This window comes from Pelophylax lessonae (assembly GCF_965119305.1).
Source record: "Pelophylax lessonae genome assembly, chromosome: 6".
NCBI classification, from domain to species: Eukaryota; Metazoa; Chordata; class Amphibia; order Anura; family Ranidae; genus Pelophylax; species Pelophylax lessonae.
Genome location: NC_138773.1, coordinates 71,787,797 through 71,806,283, shown reverse-complemented (window position 1 = coordinate 71,806,283; position 18,487 = coordinate 71,787,797). Strand labels below are relative to the sequence as shown.

Genomic DNA, 18,487 nt, shown 5'->3' with positions numbered 1-18,487 from the left:
TCCCCTTACTCTATAAGCCTGCCTGTTTACCTTCCCTTCCAGCTCCCAGTGCCTGAAACATGTCAGGTTAACAGTACTATAGCAGTAAGCATTCGTTCATAACGCTGTGTTGTGTGTCTGATGCTGTTCACTGTTGTATTAGGCATTAAAAAATATATAGTTTGTACATGGTTTGTAGAGTAGTGCCAACAGTATTTTAGGCACAGCTAGGATTTTGAAGGATGATAGTGGTGCTGGGGGGGGGGGGGGTCTCCTTGTATTAGGACCCAAGAATGGTCATGTGGGTTACTATGCACTGTCCCTGTTAGCTTATATATTATCCTGTCTTTTTATATCCCTCAGGAAGGGAGTGCTCTCTCTTCTCCCTCCAGCTCCATCACCTCTCCCTCCAGTGGGATAGTTTCCAGCACCAGTCAACGTTCTCTGCAAAGCATTCTGGGTAAGTGGTGTTCATCCTGTTGGTGCACATGAGTGAGATAAAATGATAACTTTGTTTCAAATGCTAGCATGTCTTGCTATTCTATAGGTTTTCTGTATCTTCTTAGCTGAAATTTTAGATGAGACTGAGTTCAGAAAGTTTAACCCAAAGAAAGTAAAATAAACTTTGCCCTGCATAGACAGTAGAGCTGGAGCATCCATTCATCCACAAGGCAACTTAGGTAGGCTCCTATGACCTGGTAGATGTCTAGGGGGCCTATGAATAACCTTTTTTCTCTTGCAGTAAACCAGGGGGATAGCACAGCTGGTTACGGGAAGATGATTTGCAGTCAGTTGGGGTCTGATGGGGATGGGATTTGCCAGTACAGGCAATAGAAATGGTACACCTTCTCTGTGCCTCTTGCCATCCTTATCAATGGCAATCAAAGGAATTGGGAAGAGGGGGCTGGGGACAGGTTCACTTTAATGCCCCTTATTCAGAGATACATACTCACATTTTCTTTGCTCCCTCACTGTTGCATTCAGCCACTAAAAGCAAGGAGATAAAGCACTGTGTAAGCTCCAGTTCAGTCTTATCAGAGCTTACACAGGGCTGATGACTCTCCCTGTCCCCATGTTATAGTTCTAGATGATCAAGCACCAGCACTTTCATGTGGGAGGAAAGGGAATGAGTCACACCCTAAAGCAGCGGGTACTTGCTTTATTTGCTGTACATATGGGGAAAAAAAGGAAAAATAAGTGTGAGCAAAACAAGGGTTTTCTTTAAAGCAAATGTTTTTTTTTTTTCATATGCTTCAGTATTGGGAGTCAACTAATTTGCATTTCTTTCTCTGGATTATTATAATACAGGTCCCAGTTCACGTTTCCGTCATATTCAGGGCACTGTCCTCCATCGAGACAATCACATCACCAACCTGAAAGGAGTGAGCCAGAGCACACCAGGAGAGAGTGACGGTTTCTGTGCGAACCACCAGCGAGTGGCTGTGCCTTTGGCTGGACCAGGGGGCCAGGTAGCAGTGCTGGAGGTAAGGCTCAAATTGCTTGCGTTAAAAGCAGACAATTTAGGCCTAGTTCACACCTGAGCATATGTCATCTTGTAAAACGCTCATCTCTGAAGTCTCAAAATGCCCTACAAGCAAAATCCCATTCATTTTAATGGCCTCTGTTCACATCTGAGCGTTTTGCCACCCGAAGCAAAATGCCTGAAGCTCAAAAAGGTAGATGAGATTCTTTTTTGGCAGATTACAGGCGTTTTTGCCGTGCACCGCGACTTTGGCGCGGCTTGCACTGACTTCACATAATGGAAGTCAATGCAAGTCGCTCTGACTTCGGCCAAAAGTAGTGCAGGAACCTTTTTCTAAGTCGGAGCCACTTGAGTCGCTCCTATTAGAATGGTTCCCAATGCACAGAATGGAGCACGACCAAGTCGCCTGACAAGTCGGAGTAGTGTGAACCGGCACTAAATCTTGATTAAATTGAATATATCTTGTAGATAAATACATAATGTCACTTACAAAATAGGTCATCTGAGGTCATTGCATTATGCATTTTACTGATCTGTTTGGCTATAGCCCTACAGCAACATCCATATAGTCAATCTATTACATACTAACCCCCAGGTCTCTGGGTGCAAATTCTGGACTGTGCCAGGCTATTTCCCTGTCTCTGAATGATAAAAAATATAGAGAGAGACCTATCACCAAACCTTACATTTCAACATCAATCTTCCCAAAAGAATATATGTGCATTTGATGTATTTTAGATTTTAATCTTTTTTTAAATACATTTTCAGTTAGTCAAAGATCAGAAATTCAAGTACAAACAAAATCTCTCAGATACACAAAAAAGGCACACGTGTTATCCACAACAAGTATAGTTGAGAACAAGTGTCAAATTAGTCAAAAAATGTTTGATCTATTTTCACCAGACTTATATTCCCCTCATCTTAATGGTTTCAGGTGGATTTATAAGCTCAACAATCAATAATAGCCACATTAGGTAAAATAATGAAAGTTTTGCTTCCTTATGTGAGTCTGAATAGGCACAGTTAGTATCCGTTTTAAAAAAAAAGGAGGGGGGGAGCCTTGTAGGCTTATTCGGAATATCTGATAGCATAACATAACCAACAAGTAAAGAGAAGAAAAGAGAAAGCTTTTCCAGTGTCAGCAAGGAAAGTAAAGAGGGCCCCCCCAGGATTCACTATTCCATTGACAGATACTTGATCTATGGATCACACGTCTTGTCAATTTTCATGGTGTAGTTTTGGAGGTTGCAAGTAAGTTAATCCTTAATCATAATTCAGTTAAGCTTATGTTTTACGTAATTAAGCGGTATCACTGTCTGCTTCCAATGTTTCGCATTAGTTATCCTGGCCGCTAAAATCAGGTGGTATCAAAAAGTTCAGAGTCTAGTTTTGTAACACGCCAACAGATGGCAGCACAAGGCTGCATGCACAGCCACAGGCAGCACTCACCCTTATAAGTCAGTGTGCAAAAAGTCATAGTCCTGTGTACATCGAGAACTGTGCAACTGGTGCCATTCTGACCACGTGTGTTACCACGTCTGCTATTTCATCATGGAGGGCAAGTTAGAACAAAGAGCAAACCTGAAATTCTGCATGAAACTGGCCAAATCTGCCACAGAGACATTTGACATGATTTGGCAAGTTTACAGCAATGCTGCGAAGAGTCGTTTGTTTTGTGGTGTTTTGAGTAGCATGCACGCTTCAAGAGCAGAAGAACATCACTGGAAGATGGGAAATCAGGAAGACCTTCAATAAGTTCCACCCCTGAAAGTGTCGAAACCATTCAGCAACTTGTGTATGAAGACCGTCGCACAACAATCGCACGTGCCACTCAAAACAGTTTCACGCAGAATTTCACGCTTTATCTCTTAACTCACGCTTATCTCTTTGTTATAACTTGCTGTCCATGATAAAACAGCAGGCATGGCAACACATGTGGTCAGAATAGCACCAGTTGCACAGCTCCCAAAGTACACAGGACAATGTCTTTTGGCACACTGACATATAAAGATCGGTGCTCCTTGTGGCTGTGCGTGCAGACTTGTGCTGCCATCTGATGGCATGTTACAAAACTAGTCTTAAAACTTTTTGATACCACCTCGAAGGCAGAATCAACCATTCTTTTGGTTATTTGGGATCTCAAGTGGTAACTTCTGGAAAAAAAGCTGGTTCGGGAAATCAGCAGATATGGATCTTGGTTATCGAACACATTGGATTAAAGATTCTGATCCAGAATCTAAATACTTTGGGGGCATTGCCACCAAATATGATGCATGGTCCCAAGTTAGCTAGAGTGCCTAAAGCAAGCAGGTAAAGCGCATTTTTGCAATCTCTGTGGGCACCAGGTACCATCCCAGTAATATTTTGTAATTGGATTCTATCAATATTGTATTGATTAATATTTTGGATAGATCTTTAGCAGTTTCCTGCCATTTGAGTAATTCGAGTGAGATATTCATGTCTTTTTCCCAAAGAGTCATAAAGGGGAGTTTGCAATATGGGTCTGTCAGTTAGGGATATAAAATACATTTAATGTATTTTAATGTATGTTTTTTACCTGTAAAATTCTCACTGGTGTAGACATCTAAAAGTCCTGAAACTGGGCTTACACTGTGCAAATTTCACAATGTGGGTGACCCTGGTGGCCACCTCCTGCCCAACATACTTCAATTGAAAGTCAAAGGAGCCTGATAGCATGATTGGCCAATGTGGAAAATTTTCATTTTCCGCAGAAAGGTATTACAATATATATATATATATATATATATATATATATATATATTTCTCTAGCGCTCATTGACAGACGTAGTCCTCGGTGATACACCACCTTCGGGTTATGTTGCCTCCACAGGAGCAGGACTAGACAGGAAATTAAAAAGCTCTGGCCACACCCCAGGGGCAGTCCCAGAGGGTATATCCTCTCTCTCTCTGCCTCAGCAAATCAGTTATTTTCTGTCTAGTTAGGAGTAAGGACCTAGATACCTTGCTGGGATCTTAGGTCCTGGCAAGAATTTTTTTCTTAAAGGATTTTTTTTAGACAGCCTTTTTCTCCAGTGTTCCTGTGAGATCTTCAAGCAAGAAAGCTGAACTGGGCGACGGGCTGGATGTTGAGATCCGGTGGTCACCCCAGTTCAGCCTACGAGCGCGTGCAGGCCATAGCTCCGCGCTGGGTCGGCCGCGACAAAGTCCCATTAAAGGACTGTCCACGCGAGTTAAACGTCTCGCTGAAACGCCAAAGACCATGAGTCACGGCGTCCGTATCGGTCGACAGCCCTCCCGCCCCGGTGGAGAGGGGTACTGTCAGGAGTTGGTGCCCGCCTGGTTCCGGTATGGTGAGTAGTATGTTCCCCCTTTCCCCCTGACGGGTTTTGTGGTGAACGCGGGCCCCTCTCTGTATGGTAAGATAGAGTCCCTTTCTATCCTACAACATGACACAGATCCTCCTACTTTGAGTGTGATTTTATGTGTGCAAAAAGCCAGGAGGCTTGGTTTGGGAGCTAACAATCTAATTGTATACATGTTTTAAAGATGTAATCTGTGGCATTCTGGGAATCTTATGGGTTAAGAATAAGCTACCTACCAGTCAGAAGCCACGGACATGTAGACTGCCTTCCTAATCAGATCTCCAGCTATCAGCAGGCCTCCCGAACGGCCATGCGGTCCGCCAGGGCCGGTACCGCCAACCACGCCATATCCCCATGCAGTGAGAGTGTTGTGTGCCCTGCAGCACACCGCTATTCAGTACGGGCCGCCGCCATTTTTTTTTTTTTGCTGGATCGCACGAGCCGCCATTTTGGCGTAGCCTCGTGTCTCCAGCATGGGGGCGGCCATGTTTGAGGTGATCCAAACACCTCGTGGAGCTTGGGGGAGGCGCCGGAAGGCGTACAGAGGGGCGGAGCCGCCTCCTTTCTTCCTGGGCAGCCAGCCAAAAGACTTCCTGTTTGTTAAGACAGCGCTGTATCCTGTTGCAGTTAAACTCTGAGCATCAAGTGGTGAGCCTGGGGGTTTATCTCTCTCTCTCTCTCGATCGATAGGGATCCCTAGCAGGTAACACTAAGGGGCTTTTGTGGCGCTGGGGGTCGAAAAAAAAAAAAAAAAAAAAGAAGAAAAGTTTTATTTTTGAATTATATTATCCAGGAAGTAACTGGAGTTATCATGGACCCTGCCACACATATTCCCCCACCTGTTTCCCTCGAGGGGGCCATGGGACCCGCCGGTGCACAGAGTATAGAGTCATTTACAGCAATTTTGGAGTCTATGGTGGCTCGGGTGGAGGCGGCCTGTCAGGGACGGGGGTCAAGGAAGCGACCCCCGCCTACCCCTATACCATCTGACACCTCTGACTCAGATTCAGAGGTGGTCACGGCAGTTGCAGGTTCCTCTGCAAGGGCTGTTATCCCAGGTAAAGCCCCCTCAGACAGTGAGGAGGACGCTTCCTCTCCTGCTATTATTCAGGAAGAAGCATTGGTGGACGCACTAGTTGTGGCAGTGCAGGAAACCTTAAAACTTGAGGCTTTACCGGCAGAGGCAACTGAATCAGAGATTCCTTTTGGTACTAATAAGCCCATCAAGACGATGAAGGCTTTTCCTGTACCTAAATGTTTCGGTAATCAGATTAAAGGAGAATGGGAGCATTCTAAACGTACCTTTACTATTTCCAAGCGTATTGCTAGACGCTATCCGTTTGAGGAATCCATCATTAAGAAATGGACGGTACCACCAGTCGTGGATCCGCCTATTTCCAGGCTGAATAAAGCCACGGTTATTCCAGTGGAGGACACTTCGTCCTTTAAGGATCCGGTGGATCGAAAGATGGAAGCAGAGTCCCGCACCATCTTCTCTTTGATAGGGTCAGCTTTTAGACCAGTAATTGTTATTGGTCTAGTTTCCCAGACACTTACGGAATGGGCGAAAATGGTACGCCAAGATCTTAGGGGAAAAGATATTCCCCAGGAGACATCTGATTTGATGGAACAGATTATACAAGGGCTACAGTTTATCTGTGACGCAGCCTTGGACACTACTCCCTTATTAGGGCATGCATCTAAGACAGCGGTGATCCTCAGACGTGTGCTGTGGTTAAAATGCTGGTCAGCTGACCTAGGTTCCAAGAAGACCTTGACAAATCTCCCCTTTCAGGGGAATCGTCTATTTGGGGCCAACCTAGATGAAATCATTAAGGATGCCACTGGGGGCAAGAGCACTTTTTTGCCACAGGCTGCTAAAGCTAAGGGACCTCGCAACAAGCGAGGACCTTTCTTTACCGCCCATAAAGGGCGCCCGGCTGGTACTAGCGGGAAAGGCAAGACTCCTCCAGGAGGGTTCAAGAGGGGCTGGTCGGACAAGCAAAGGACCAACCCAGCCAAACCCGAAGCTAAGGAGTACACAGCCTGAAGGTGCGCCCCCACCCGGTTTCAGGGTGGGGGGACGTTTTCACCGGTATTCAGGACATTAGATCGAGCATCAACCACTACTACCGGTGCGATTCTTCCCTTCCAACATTTAAGTACTACAGGAAGCGGTAATTAACGTTCCCTGAATAGATCTTTTCCTTTACCTTTTCCTAAGATTAGTCCCGATACCTCACAGGAATCGGATCTGGTTGACCAGGTAGGCCAAGTAGCCTCTAGTCGGGTGACTTCGGTCCCTGAGGTTCAACCAGAAAAGATCACCTTTCCTGATAACTATCAGGTATCTGATAAATGTGTGGGAACAGAAAACGACCAGACTTTCTCGGATGGTCGGGGCCAGATACCTCTAGGGACGCCTGGTTCAGATCCAACCAGCGCCAGGGGTCCTAGAAATTCTAGGCTGGCCTCCTCAAGCCGGCCTGGCCGACTTGGACATGTTAGTCGTAGACGTTCCGTGGGAACTTCGTCTCAGGGAGTGTCTATGGTCTCAAGGACCAATTTACCATCATGCTTTACAGTCGCTGGGTTTAATGGCCTGGCCATTGAGACCCAAGTACTGAAGGACAGAGGTTTGTCAGCTTCAGTCATTCCTACCCTTATTAAAGCAAGGAAAGCGACTTCCAGCAAAGTCTATTATCACACATGGAAAACTTATATTGCGTGGTGCGAATCTTTAGGATTTCCTCCACGTACCTATTCGGTGTCTCGAATATTGGCCTTTTTGCAACAAGGGGTTGAGCAGAAGCTAGCCTTGAGCACCATCAAGGGTCAAGTTTCAGCATTAGCAATCTTCTTTCAGAAGCCTTTAGCTACCAAATCCTTGGTGCGGAATTTCATCCAGGGGGTGCGGCACCTGGCTCCTCCAGTCCGCGCGCCCTTACCGCCGTGGGATCTTAATTTGGTTTTGTCGGTTCTACAGAAACCTCCTTTTGAAAACATCAGGGAGATTCCCTTGCTTACTTTATCCCAGAAAGTGGCCTTCTTGGTGGCTATTACTTCTGCTCGCAGGGTGTCAGAACTGGCTGCATTATCATGCCAGTCCCCATACCTAGTGATTCATAGGGATAAGGTAGTACTTCATCCTAAGCCATCTTTTCTTCCTAAGGTGGTTTCAGATTTTCATCTGAATGAAGATATTGTACTACCTTCCTTGTGTCCTCAGCCCAAGCATCATCGGGAACATGCGTTGCATTCCTTAGATGTGGTTCGGGCAATCAGGGTATACCTGAAAGCTACGGAATCATTCCGTAAGACGGATTCACTTTTTGTGATCACGGATGGCCCCAGAAAGGGTTTGCCTGCATCTGCCGCGACCATTGCCACATGGATTAGACAAACGGTGGTACAGGCTTATTCTATTAAGGGTCAGAGTCCTCCGTTCCCTGTTAGGGCGCACTCCACTCGGGCGCTCAGTACTTCCTGGGCCTTTCGCCATCAGGCGTCAGTGGTCCAGGTATGTAAGGCGGCCACCTGGTCGTCAGTACATACCTTTACAAAATTCTATAAAATTGATGTGACGGCATCGGCGGATGCCTCATTTGGCCGCAAGGTTTTGCAGGCCGCAATTTGAGGAGACCGGTGGTCTACCTCGAGGGTTTTTTTCTGTTTGAAAAAAAAAAAAAAAAAAAATTTGTTTTCTCTTTTTTTGTTGAGTCTCATCATTAAGGATGAGCATTGTAAACTTCTAGTTGGCACCGGTTGGGCCTTCTAGATTGGGATTTGATTTCCATTTTCCCACCCCTCAGTTGTGATACTGCTCTGGGACGTCCCGAAGGTGGTGTATCACCGAGGACTACGTCTGTCAATGAGCGCTAGAGAAAAATGGATTTTTGTAAAATCTTACCGTAAAATCCTTTTCTCTTAGCTCATTGACAGACGTAGTCCCCGCCCCTCTGTTTTTTTGAGTTGGGTTAAAATCTCTAAAGACTGCTTTTTCACATAACTGATTTGCTGAGGCAGAGAGAGAGAGGATATACCCTCTGGGACTGCCCCTGGGGTGTGGCCAGAGCTTTTTAATTTCCTGTCTAGTCCTGCTCCTGTGGAGGCAACATAACCCGAAGGTGGTGTATCACCGAGGACTACGTCTGTCAATGAGCTAAGAGAAAAGGATTTTACGGTAAGATTTTACAAAAATCCATTTTTTTACATTTACAGTACCATTCTGAAAGAGGCAATGGGGTAAGGTTTAAAAGGGGATTCACTTTTTAGCAGAGGTTCTTTTTAAACATTGGAAACTGACTTTTGATTATTTCACCTGGATTCTGTTGTTCTTTTTAATTGAAAAAACCTCATTGCAACTCGTACAGTTGATTGTGTACATGTTTTACCCACAGCTGTCACAGTCAGGACGTTTACCAGACTCCCTGCCGACTATTGAGAACACCGTGCCTGTCACAGACCTTACATGGGACCCTTTCAATCCTCAGCGACTAGTCACAGGTATGATTTTAGCCATGTCACCCTCTCATGTTGCAAAATGGGAAATTAAACAACAAAGGACAGATGAATTATTGATATTATACAGGATTTATATAGCGCCAACAGTATACACAGCACTTTACAACATGAGGGCAGACAGTACAGTTACAATACAATTCAATACAGGATGAATGAGAGGGCCCTGCTCATTAGAGCTTACAATCTAGTTATAGTGAGGCTTATGATTGGTACACAGGATGAGAAAATCAGACGAAAAAGAAAGAAAAACAATCAGAGCGATTGTTCGATAATCGAATCCTTAATACACAGCTTTTGAGAGCCATTCACAACAGTTCATGCGATAATATGAGAAGGAACAAGCACAAACAATTTTCTCATGCGATAACAGAATGAACAATTTTTGTTTTAATCGGTATAGCGTTCGTCCATAAAAAATCGAGTGACCAAGTCCACGCATGATCGGAAACAAGAGGACAACCTGTAAGGCACTCCATTTGGAAGATGCGACCCTTGAATACAAACAAGTATATGTGCAGAGAACGAATCTACGTGCATAGACCAATGCATGAATACGCCGCTACTCTCGGAACGGGTATTGCCGAAGGCGTGGCAAGCAGAGGGGTCACATGTACATTACATATCTTCTCATTACACGCTGGTACCTAGCTATGCACACAGGAAGTTGTACTGGATCATACGAGAATTTTCTTACGCTTCATAGCACTCTCGTGTTTGATATGAGACTAGCATGCAAAAAATCCCAAAAGATCATTTGTCCAAATCTCTCACGTCATGTGTACCAGACATTAGGATGATTGTTTAGTGAGGCTGGATCCCTGAAATAGAGGAAACGTTTTTAATAAGAATGTTATTGTATTTTTAAATTGAAAAAGATTAAGAACTTTATTCTGTCTTGATATCAGCCTCTTGGAATCCCATATACAGCAGCGTTAGGACTGGTAATGGAGGTACAGCACTAGGAGCCAATCAGGCTCTGAAACATTTTAGTTGTGCTGACAGGGAACATGCTGACAGTAGGAGAGAGGAGTGAGAGCACAACGATGACCTCTTTATGTAGTGCTGTTTATTCACAGTCCAGTCAACAAACTCAAGGGCATGCTATTGTCCAAGCTGGACTGCTGCTGCAGTTGAGGTCACATGCCTAGCAGTGCTGTCTGGCAGGGGTGTCTATTAGTGATCAACTGATTATCGGCAAAGCCGATATATCGGGGGCCGATATGCACTTTTCCCGATATATCAGATTGGCCCCGGAGGTTACCGATATTGCCGATACTTTTGGAAAATGCTTGTACCAGAGTGATGCCTGCAGCTAGAGGCATCACCCCGGTACTGGCGTCCAAAGCCGACGGTCGGCTGTCTTGTAATGACAACCGATGTGGCTTTCCGCGGCTCGCTCGGGTCTCCCATCCCACCGGGAGACCCGTACAACCAGCCTGCACAGCCGCCAAAGACCCGATCAAAGCCGCATTCGGCTCTCCATGCAAAAACCCGGAAGTGATGTCATGAGTGACATTACTTCCGGGTACTGTCTGGCGCCAGATTCAAAAGAATGACAGCATTCAAAACAGCCAAACTTGGCGTTTTGAATGCTTTTAAATGCAGAGGAGGGGTTTGGGGTCTTTTAGTCCCCCAGATCCCTCCACAAAAGTACCCGACAAAAAAAGAAAAAAAAAATGTTTTAAATGTACAAAAATATCGACCATAATCGGCCGATACTGATATGCATTGGCCAAAATATCGGTATCAGCAACAAAAAAACGATAGCGGCCGATCACTAGTGTCTATTATCTTTCTGTGCTGTACCTCTACTGACTCTCATCAGTTAGCATTGTTTTTAGCTCCGTGAACTACAGGACCTCTTTTTTAAGTGTTAATGGAGTAGAGGAGTTCTGTATTCCTAACCTGTTTCCTGCCCTAAGCTGACAACATTGCTGCTTAGATACAGTGCAGTTTGTGTGCATTGTCACCCTAGGACAGGAAATGTGTTACTGGTAGGATCACCAGGTGAAAAGGAAAGGAAAAAATGCATAAAAAAGAAAATACATGCAACTACCTCATCTAAAAAATAGTAAGCCTCAATATATTACATTTTTGTTCTTGGGCTTAGATACACTTTAAAATAAATAATAGTTTGGCTTTGAAGTGATAATGCCCCTTGTTCATCCTCCTACATAGTATGCATGAATTGGTTTACATAATTATTTTTAAATCAAATTTCAGGTGGAGAGGACGGAAGGATTAAAGTTTGGATAATTCCACAGGGAGGGCTTAAGGAGACCTACAGTGATCCTCAATCAGTTCTTATTGGTAAGAAATACATTATATGGCAATGATGAAAACTACACACACAATACAGCTTGTCCCAGTCATTTACTGTGCATACCCAGAACAAAGAGGAGTCATATATAGAATGGGCTATAGGAGCACAAGGGATCATTTAATACAAGCTGAAAGACACAGTGGGAATGCCCCGGGACCTGCATGAGCAGCTCTGTCACCCTGTGAAATGAGTGACCCCACACAGGTATTTACACACCTAATAAAGTAAATATATGTAGGAGTTGTTTTGCTTTGGATACAAAAGCTAGATTATTTTCAGGAGAAATGCGATTTAACCTTGTCGCAGCAGATTTTTGTGACCAATGCTGCCCTCCTGTGGGATTCTTTCAGAATAACTTGGTGACCTTGAGGATTGAAAGTTGATAGGGTCTAATGTGGCTTTAAAGGCAAATGCAAATGTTAAAGGGCATTCTACCCAACAGGGATAATTTAGTTATGTGTAAGGTCTGGAGGCCTCAATCCTGGATCCAGCTGTAAGATCTCCATGATTGAATTATCTTATCCTCTTATTATATTGTACATATTATACCATAGAATAAAATATTCAACAAGGGGAGTGGGTGTTCCGCATAATGGCCAGAGTTGGTATGCAGACCTAGGAACTCAACCCATAGATCTCACCAAGAGAGTTATTGAGAGATACTGTGGGTGGCACAGTGGTGTAGTGGTTAGCACTTTCACTTAGCAGAAAGAGGGTCGCTGGTTCGAATCCCAACCACGACACTACCTGCCTGGAGTTTGCATGTTCTCCCTGTGCCTGCGTGGGTTTTCTTCCGGGTACTCTGGTTTCTTCCCACACTGCAAAGACATGCTGGTAGGTTAATTGGATCCTGTATAACAAAAATTGGCCCTGCTGTGTATGTATGTCAGTTAGGGACCTTAGATTGTAAGCTCCTGGAGGGCAGGGATTGATGTGAATGTGTTATGTATATGTAATGTATATGTAAAGCGCTGCATAAGTACCTGAAATAATAATAATACAAAAAACTGACAGTTGGTTTGTCTACCCCAAAAAAATATATCGATGGACTGACCTTTTAGGATTCATTAACACTAGAGGTTGTGGGGCTGTAAAACCCCACGGTTAGGCCACACTTTTAATACCCCTCAACCAAAATCCCCTGTAGCTGCAATCATAAAGAAACTTAAAGCACAGCTTAAGCTGAGGCTTGAATATATCCCTGCCGGTGCTTAGAAAATGGGAGCAGGCATCAGGTTCACTCATCAAGTAGTGTCAAACTGTTTTGCTGACACCGCTCAAAGCAACCCAGTGCTAACAAGATGTGTGGCCTCAGCCAGCGCCGCTCCAGCTAGGCCCCTGATGTATTTTGCCACGACCACCAGAGGCTTGGTGACCTTTAGCTGCAGAGGAAGGGGTTTGGAGTGCCAGGTATAGCAACCGCCAAATGCGACCTATTCAAGTAAATAGGGCTGCTCTGCAAGCGCCCCACAAACGTGGGTTTTAAGGAACTAAATCAAGGCGATGAGGAGGCGATACAACACCTCCTCACTGCCTGTCGAAAGCTAAAGGGTAATCCAAACACAGACTAATCTTAAGAAAGCAAAGTTAGTGTAAACGACCAGACATTGCAAACCACAAATGTCTGCCCTGCTTCCTGATTCTGGTGGGAGGAGGCCGGTGAATCCAGCGCGAAATCTCGCACATGCCCAGTACGGCATAGTATTTGTTTCCATAGGGACGGCACTGTGCTCCGCCTAACATCGCGTCATTTCCTGTTTGGAAATAACGCGATAAGAGAGGAGCGGCTGGCCGCCTACGTCACTACCCATTGCATCCTGGGAGCGACGAGTAAGAGCTCCAAGGACGCATTGGACAGGAAGTGACGGCGCAGGCCGCGGCCGAGGAAGGAGGAAGTGGATGTAAAGGTGAGTATATTATCCTCTGTAATAAGGTAAGTAAAAAAAAAAAGCCGGGAATATCCAATTCTTGCTCAGGTAATGATAAGGAAGCGGATGCCATAAAATCTAAAGGCATGATTTTGTGGCCAGAACTACGCTTTAAATCCCCTTCCTTCCCCATTCTGATGCTTGGTTTGAACTTCAGCAAGTCATATTCACCACAGCTAGATGCCTAAATGCATTGAGTTTCTGCCATGTGATTTCTGTTACCAAGCAATTAAATAGGTGTACCTAATAAAGTGACTGGTGAGTGTAGGTTTGATGGTCGGGTATCCACAAACTTTTGACCCTATAGTGTATTTCTATCATGTTCGGTGCAGCCAGTGTTTGCAAACGAATATTGCAGGTGAACAACTATTGATATGTATATTTTCTCCATTGAAAGCAAGTCTATTTGCAGTAAACTTGGTGTACGCTTTGCCCAAGAACACCCAACGTAGAGGTGCTTAGATTGTGAAGATGCAGTTTAGCCATAAATTACCACCTCCTTCCACAGGTCACAATGAGCGGATCTACACGGTGAGATTCCACCCCTGTGCCTCCGATATCCTGGTCTCCTCTTCTTATGACATGAAAGTGCGAGTGTGGAACCTGCAGGCCGGGAAAAATGTGCTGACTCTACAAGGCCACGAAGATCAGGTGAGCTTATTAGACAGCGTCCGCTCACAAAGGACTAACACGTGCAGTATTTTTACAGCCATGTATTGCTTGCTTATTTATCAGTCATATTTTTTTTCCATTCACTTAAGGTTTTATTGCATGCATAAGATGAGCTAGGGTTATGTGTGTTTAGGATTTTTGCTGTATTTTGTATGTGATAAGCTTATATGAGCTAATTGTTTGTACTAATGATGGAAAAACAATTGTACTATAGTTATACAGAGAAAAATCAGTCCTTTTCTTCTGCCACGTATAAGAAAAAGCCTACTGTGTCTAATGACAAATCCCGCCCCTTCCTCCCCTACCTCCAGCCCACGGAGATGTGTGCTTTGGATTCAATGTGAAGTTTGTAAAAGTCCTTAGAACCTTAAGATGTCTATACCCTGGCCAATAATTACAAAGAATGTCCCTTATTTTAAGAGTAGCTTCCTATTGGAAAGTTCCTAACCACATAGGTGGCGAAAGTGGGTGAATGCTGTCATCAGGGGTGCTTGTTATCAGATGGTAAGATTGTCCATCCTCTCTGGAAAATCTTTTAGTAGACCCAATCCTGTGATGAAATGGATCAAAGTACAAGTTTGTGAAGATCATGACTGAGCACATTGCTCTGTCAACATCTGTGATGATGGTCAGTTGTCCACACAAGCTTTGTTTTTTGAGGGATATCTGCCCATCTATGACCAAGCCTAGAAGGAGTTTCTGAGGTGATAAACTTTTCTTTTCTTCACAGATCTTCTCTCTTGCCTGGAGTCCAGATGGCAAATATTTAGCTACTTGCTGCAAAGATCAGCATATTCGTATATACGAGCCTCGGGTTTCCAACCTTCCGAAGCAGGTAATTCTGACCGATGTGATTAATTGCTAGTTTTCTTGTCTACATTAGCAGAATAGCGATTGGAACTTATTATTACTCAGGTTTACGCAATGCTTCTCTGCTTTTCTGTTCCTTTATATCATTTGACTTCAAACTGCAGCCTGTGGGCTGGATGTGGTCCTTTGCTTGCCTTTATCCAGCTCTGGGGGGGCACTATTCCTCCTACTGATACAAGATGTTACTGACACCAAGGATGAGGCATCATTCTTTCTACTCACACCAACAATGGGACCTAATTCCTCACACTGACACCAATGATAGGGTACTGTTCCTTGCACTGACACCAACAATTTGGCACTATTCCTCCCATTGTTATAAAAAAAAAGTTTTCTCTTTCGTTCATTGAAAGACACAGCTCCTAATCTTCTTTTGGGTTATACTGCCCCCTACAGGAGTAGGACACTAGACAGAAAAAAAGTCTGGCTACGCCTTACTCCCTCTCTCTGCCATAGGTACTCAGTTTTTTTCTGCCTAGTCAGGAGTAAGGACCTAGCTCCTTGCTGGCATCTCCGGTCCTGGCAATTTTTTTCTTTTTAGATAGAATTTTTTTTCTCCTGGATTTTTTCCTGTGAGATCTACAATCAACTGCCGGACTGGGCGACGGGCTGGATAATATAGATCCAGTGGTCACCCCAGTCTGGCCAGCGAGCGCGCGCGGAGCTCAGCTGTGACATAGCCCCACCGGACGGGGGCTGGCCTGCGAGCTAAACGCCTCGCAAGGTCACAAATGACCGGGTCTCGACCCGAGTCACAGCGTTCCTCCTGGCCGACAGCCCCCCATTTCGATGGCGACTGGTTCTGTCTGGCGCGGGGGCCAGCCTGGTTCCTAGATTGGTGAGTAGCTGTCCACCCTCTCCCTCTGGAGGGTGTTGGACTGGATGTGGGCCCCTCCTTCCTGTCAGGCAACCCCCTCATCTGTTCCCCCATCCTACCCCCCTCCACCTATGCTGGTGCTGTGTGGGTGGTCTGGTCCACCTTCTGGGGTGGGGGCAGCGCGCTATGATGGCGATGGGGGTGCGCCCGTGGCGACCGGACGATCGGCCATGCGGTGGGGGTGGCTATACCTGGCGGGGGCTCCTGCCAGGGCCCCCTGTCCTGCCTGTGCCTGTCCTTAAGGCCTAGAGTAGAGGTCCCTCCTGGGTCCCTGGGAGCCTCTTGGTGCCAGTGGCCATTTTGCGGTGGTTTGCAATAGAAAACAGCGGCGGCCATGTCTATGGAGCCTTATGGGCGGCGTTTTCGGTGGTGGGAGCCCATCCTCATCCCCTGGTGCTGACTCCTGGATCCTTTCATTTCCTGATCACCACATGTGCAGTGCTGATTCTCCTGGTTTCTGCTGGGTGGTGAGTCTGGTGGGGTCCTCTCCCTCTCTGCTGAGGATTGATTGGTGCTCTGTGACTGGCAACCGGGTGGTGCTGCCAGAGCGGTGAGGGTTGTCCCTTAAATTCTCCTGGTTTCTGCTGGGTGGTGAGTCTGGTGGGGTCCTCTCCCTCTCTGCTGAGGATTGATTGGTGCTCTGTAACTGGCAACCGGGTGGTGCTGCCAGAGCGGTGAGGGTTGTCCCTTAGCAGTGTTTTAAACTTTTTTGTGGGGTCCCCCTGGTGACTTATGGAGTCTTTGGAGCACATCTCCCCACCTGATCCCCTCTTTGAGGCTGTGGGGCCATCCATCGATGCACTGACGGCGGTCCTGGAGTCCTTTGTGTCCTGGGTCGAGGTGCCTTTAGGGCAACAAGCTGGCAAAAGCACCCCCTGCCTTATCTTTCCCATCAGATCCTGAATCTGGTTCGGCTGCCGCGGACGTGGGTCACCCTGCTGGGTCTGCGACCATGCACCCTGAATCCTCAGATAGTGAGTTGTATTCCTCCACTTCAGCAACGGTGCACGAAAAGGCGCTGGTGGACGCACCAATTGTATCTGTGCTTGAGACCTTTAGGATGGAGGACGCAGCTGTGTAGAAGGCACATTCACAAGCAATCCAGAGCTGTAAAGGTGTTTTCTTTCCTCTCCTATTTTGACAGAATTGTCATTAAAGAGTGGGTACCACCAAAGCACCCACTTTGGGGTCCCTAAGCGATTTGCTAGGCAATACCTTTGAGGAGTCCCTTCTTAAGAAGTGGACTGTTCCACCGGTGGTGGCCCCCTTGGTTTCCAGGTTAAACAAGGCAACCATGATTCCGGTTGAAGAGTTCCGGCCTTTAAGGACCCGGCTGACAAGAAGGTGGAGGCTGTAGCCCTCAATATGTACAGCACTGAGGCCGATATTCAGCATTGCCCTCGTGTCGCAGACTCTGACCGAATGGGCTAAGCTTTTGCACCGTGACCTGAAGAGGGAGCAGCTCCTGCCTTAGCTGAGCTGGTGGATCATCTCGTCCAGGGGCTTCAGTTTATCTGTGATGCCTCTTTGGATGCGGCTTCCCTAGTGGCTCGGCTCTGTCTTTTGGCTCAAATGCTGTTCTGCGGATCAGACTTCTAATAAGTGCTTGGCTAATCTTACCTTTCAAGGAGATCGCCTGTTTGGTGCTACCCTGGATGACATCATTAACAGTCTCACAGGAGGGAAGAGTATTTTTCTTCCGCAAGTTACTAAGGGCAAGAACTCTCCTCGTAGACAAGGGCCCTCCTTGGCTCATAAGAAGTTTTTTCGTCCCCCAGGGTTGACTGACAAGGGATCGAAGCCCTTCAGGGCCTTCTCTGGAGGATCCAAGCGAACTTGGTCTGGTAAGTCAAGAGCGGGCTTCTCCAGACCCGTGGACAAGGCCCCTTCAGCATGAAGGTGCACCCTCACCCGTATCTGGGGTGGGGGGACGTCCTGGGCTACTTGGACGGTCGTCTTCTGCAAGCAGAGTCTCCTACTGTGCTGGTGAAAAACCTGGAGATCACCATACGGACCCTAAAGGAGTTCAGCTGGATTCTTAATCTGACAGAAAACCCCCCTGCCCACCCAGGCTACCGATCAATGTCCTGGAGCTGCGAGTGATCAGACACATTGGACGGATCGTCTCCAAGGATGTCCAGTGCGCATTCAACCCGACAATGCCACGGCAGTGGCTTATGTCAATCACCAAGGGGGTACAGGAAGTATCCTGGCAGCTCTGGAGGTAGCCAGCATTCTCAGGTGGGCAAAATGTTTAGTTCCAGCCCTTTCCGCTGTACACATTCCCGGAGTGGAAAACTGGCAGGCGGCAGGCAGTGGACCAGGGGGAATATTCTCTTCATCCGAAGGTGTTTTATCAGTTGTGTCTCTGGTGGGGCACCCTTGAGGTGGCTCCGTTGGCAACTCGGCTCAACAGAAAATTGCAGAGGTTCATGGCACGGTCACGTGATCCTCTGGCGGGTGCCACAGATGCGCTGGTGGCCCCGT

At 46.2% G+C, this 18,487-nt stretch overlaps 1 protein-coding gene across 1 annotated transcript in view; it reads left to right on the top strand.

Moving 5' to 3' along the window:
- The window catches only part of LOC309559020 (coronin-7-like), a 344,039-nt gene that overhangs the window by 297,553 nt on the left and 27,999 nt on the right, over positions 1 to 18,487 (top strand). Inside the window, exons 15-20 of the mRNA XM_082262130.1 lie at positions 343 to 439; positions 1,288 to 1,463; positions 9,207 to 9,312; positions 11,554 to 11,640; positions 14,090 to 14,232; positions 14,984 to 15,088. Coding sequence (XP_082118256.1) covers positions 343 to 439; positions 1,288 to 1,463; positions 9,207 to 9,312; positions 11,554 to 11,640; positions 14,090 to 14,232; positions 14,984 to 15,088 — 714 coding nt within the window. The remainder of the gene's footprint in view (positions 1 to 342; positions 440 to 1,287; positions 1,464 to 9,206; positions 9,313 to 11,553; positions 11,641 to 14,089; positions 14,233 to 14,983; positions 15,089 to 18,487) is intronic.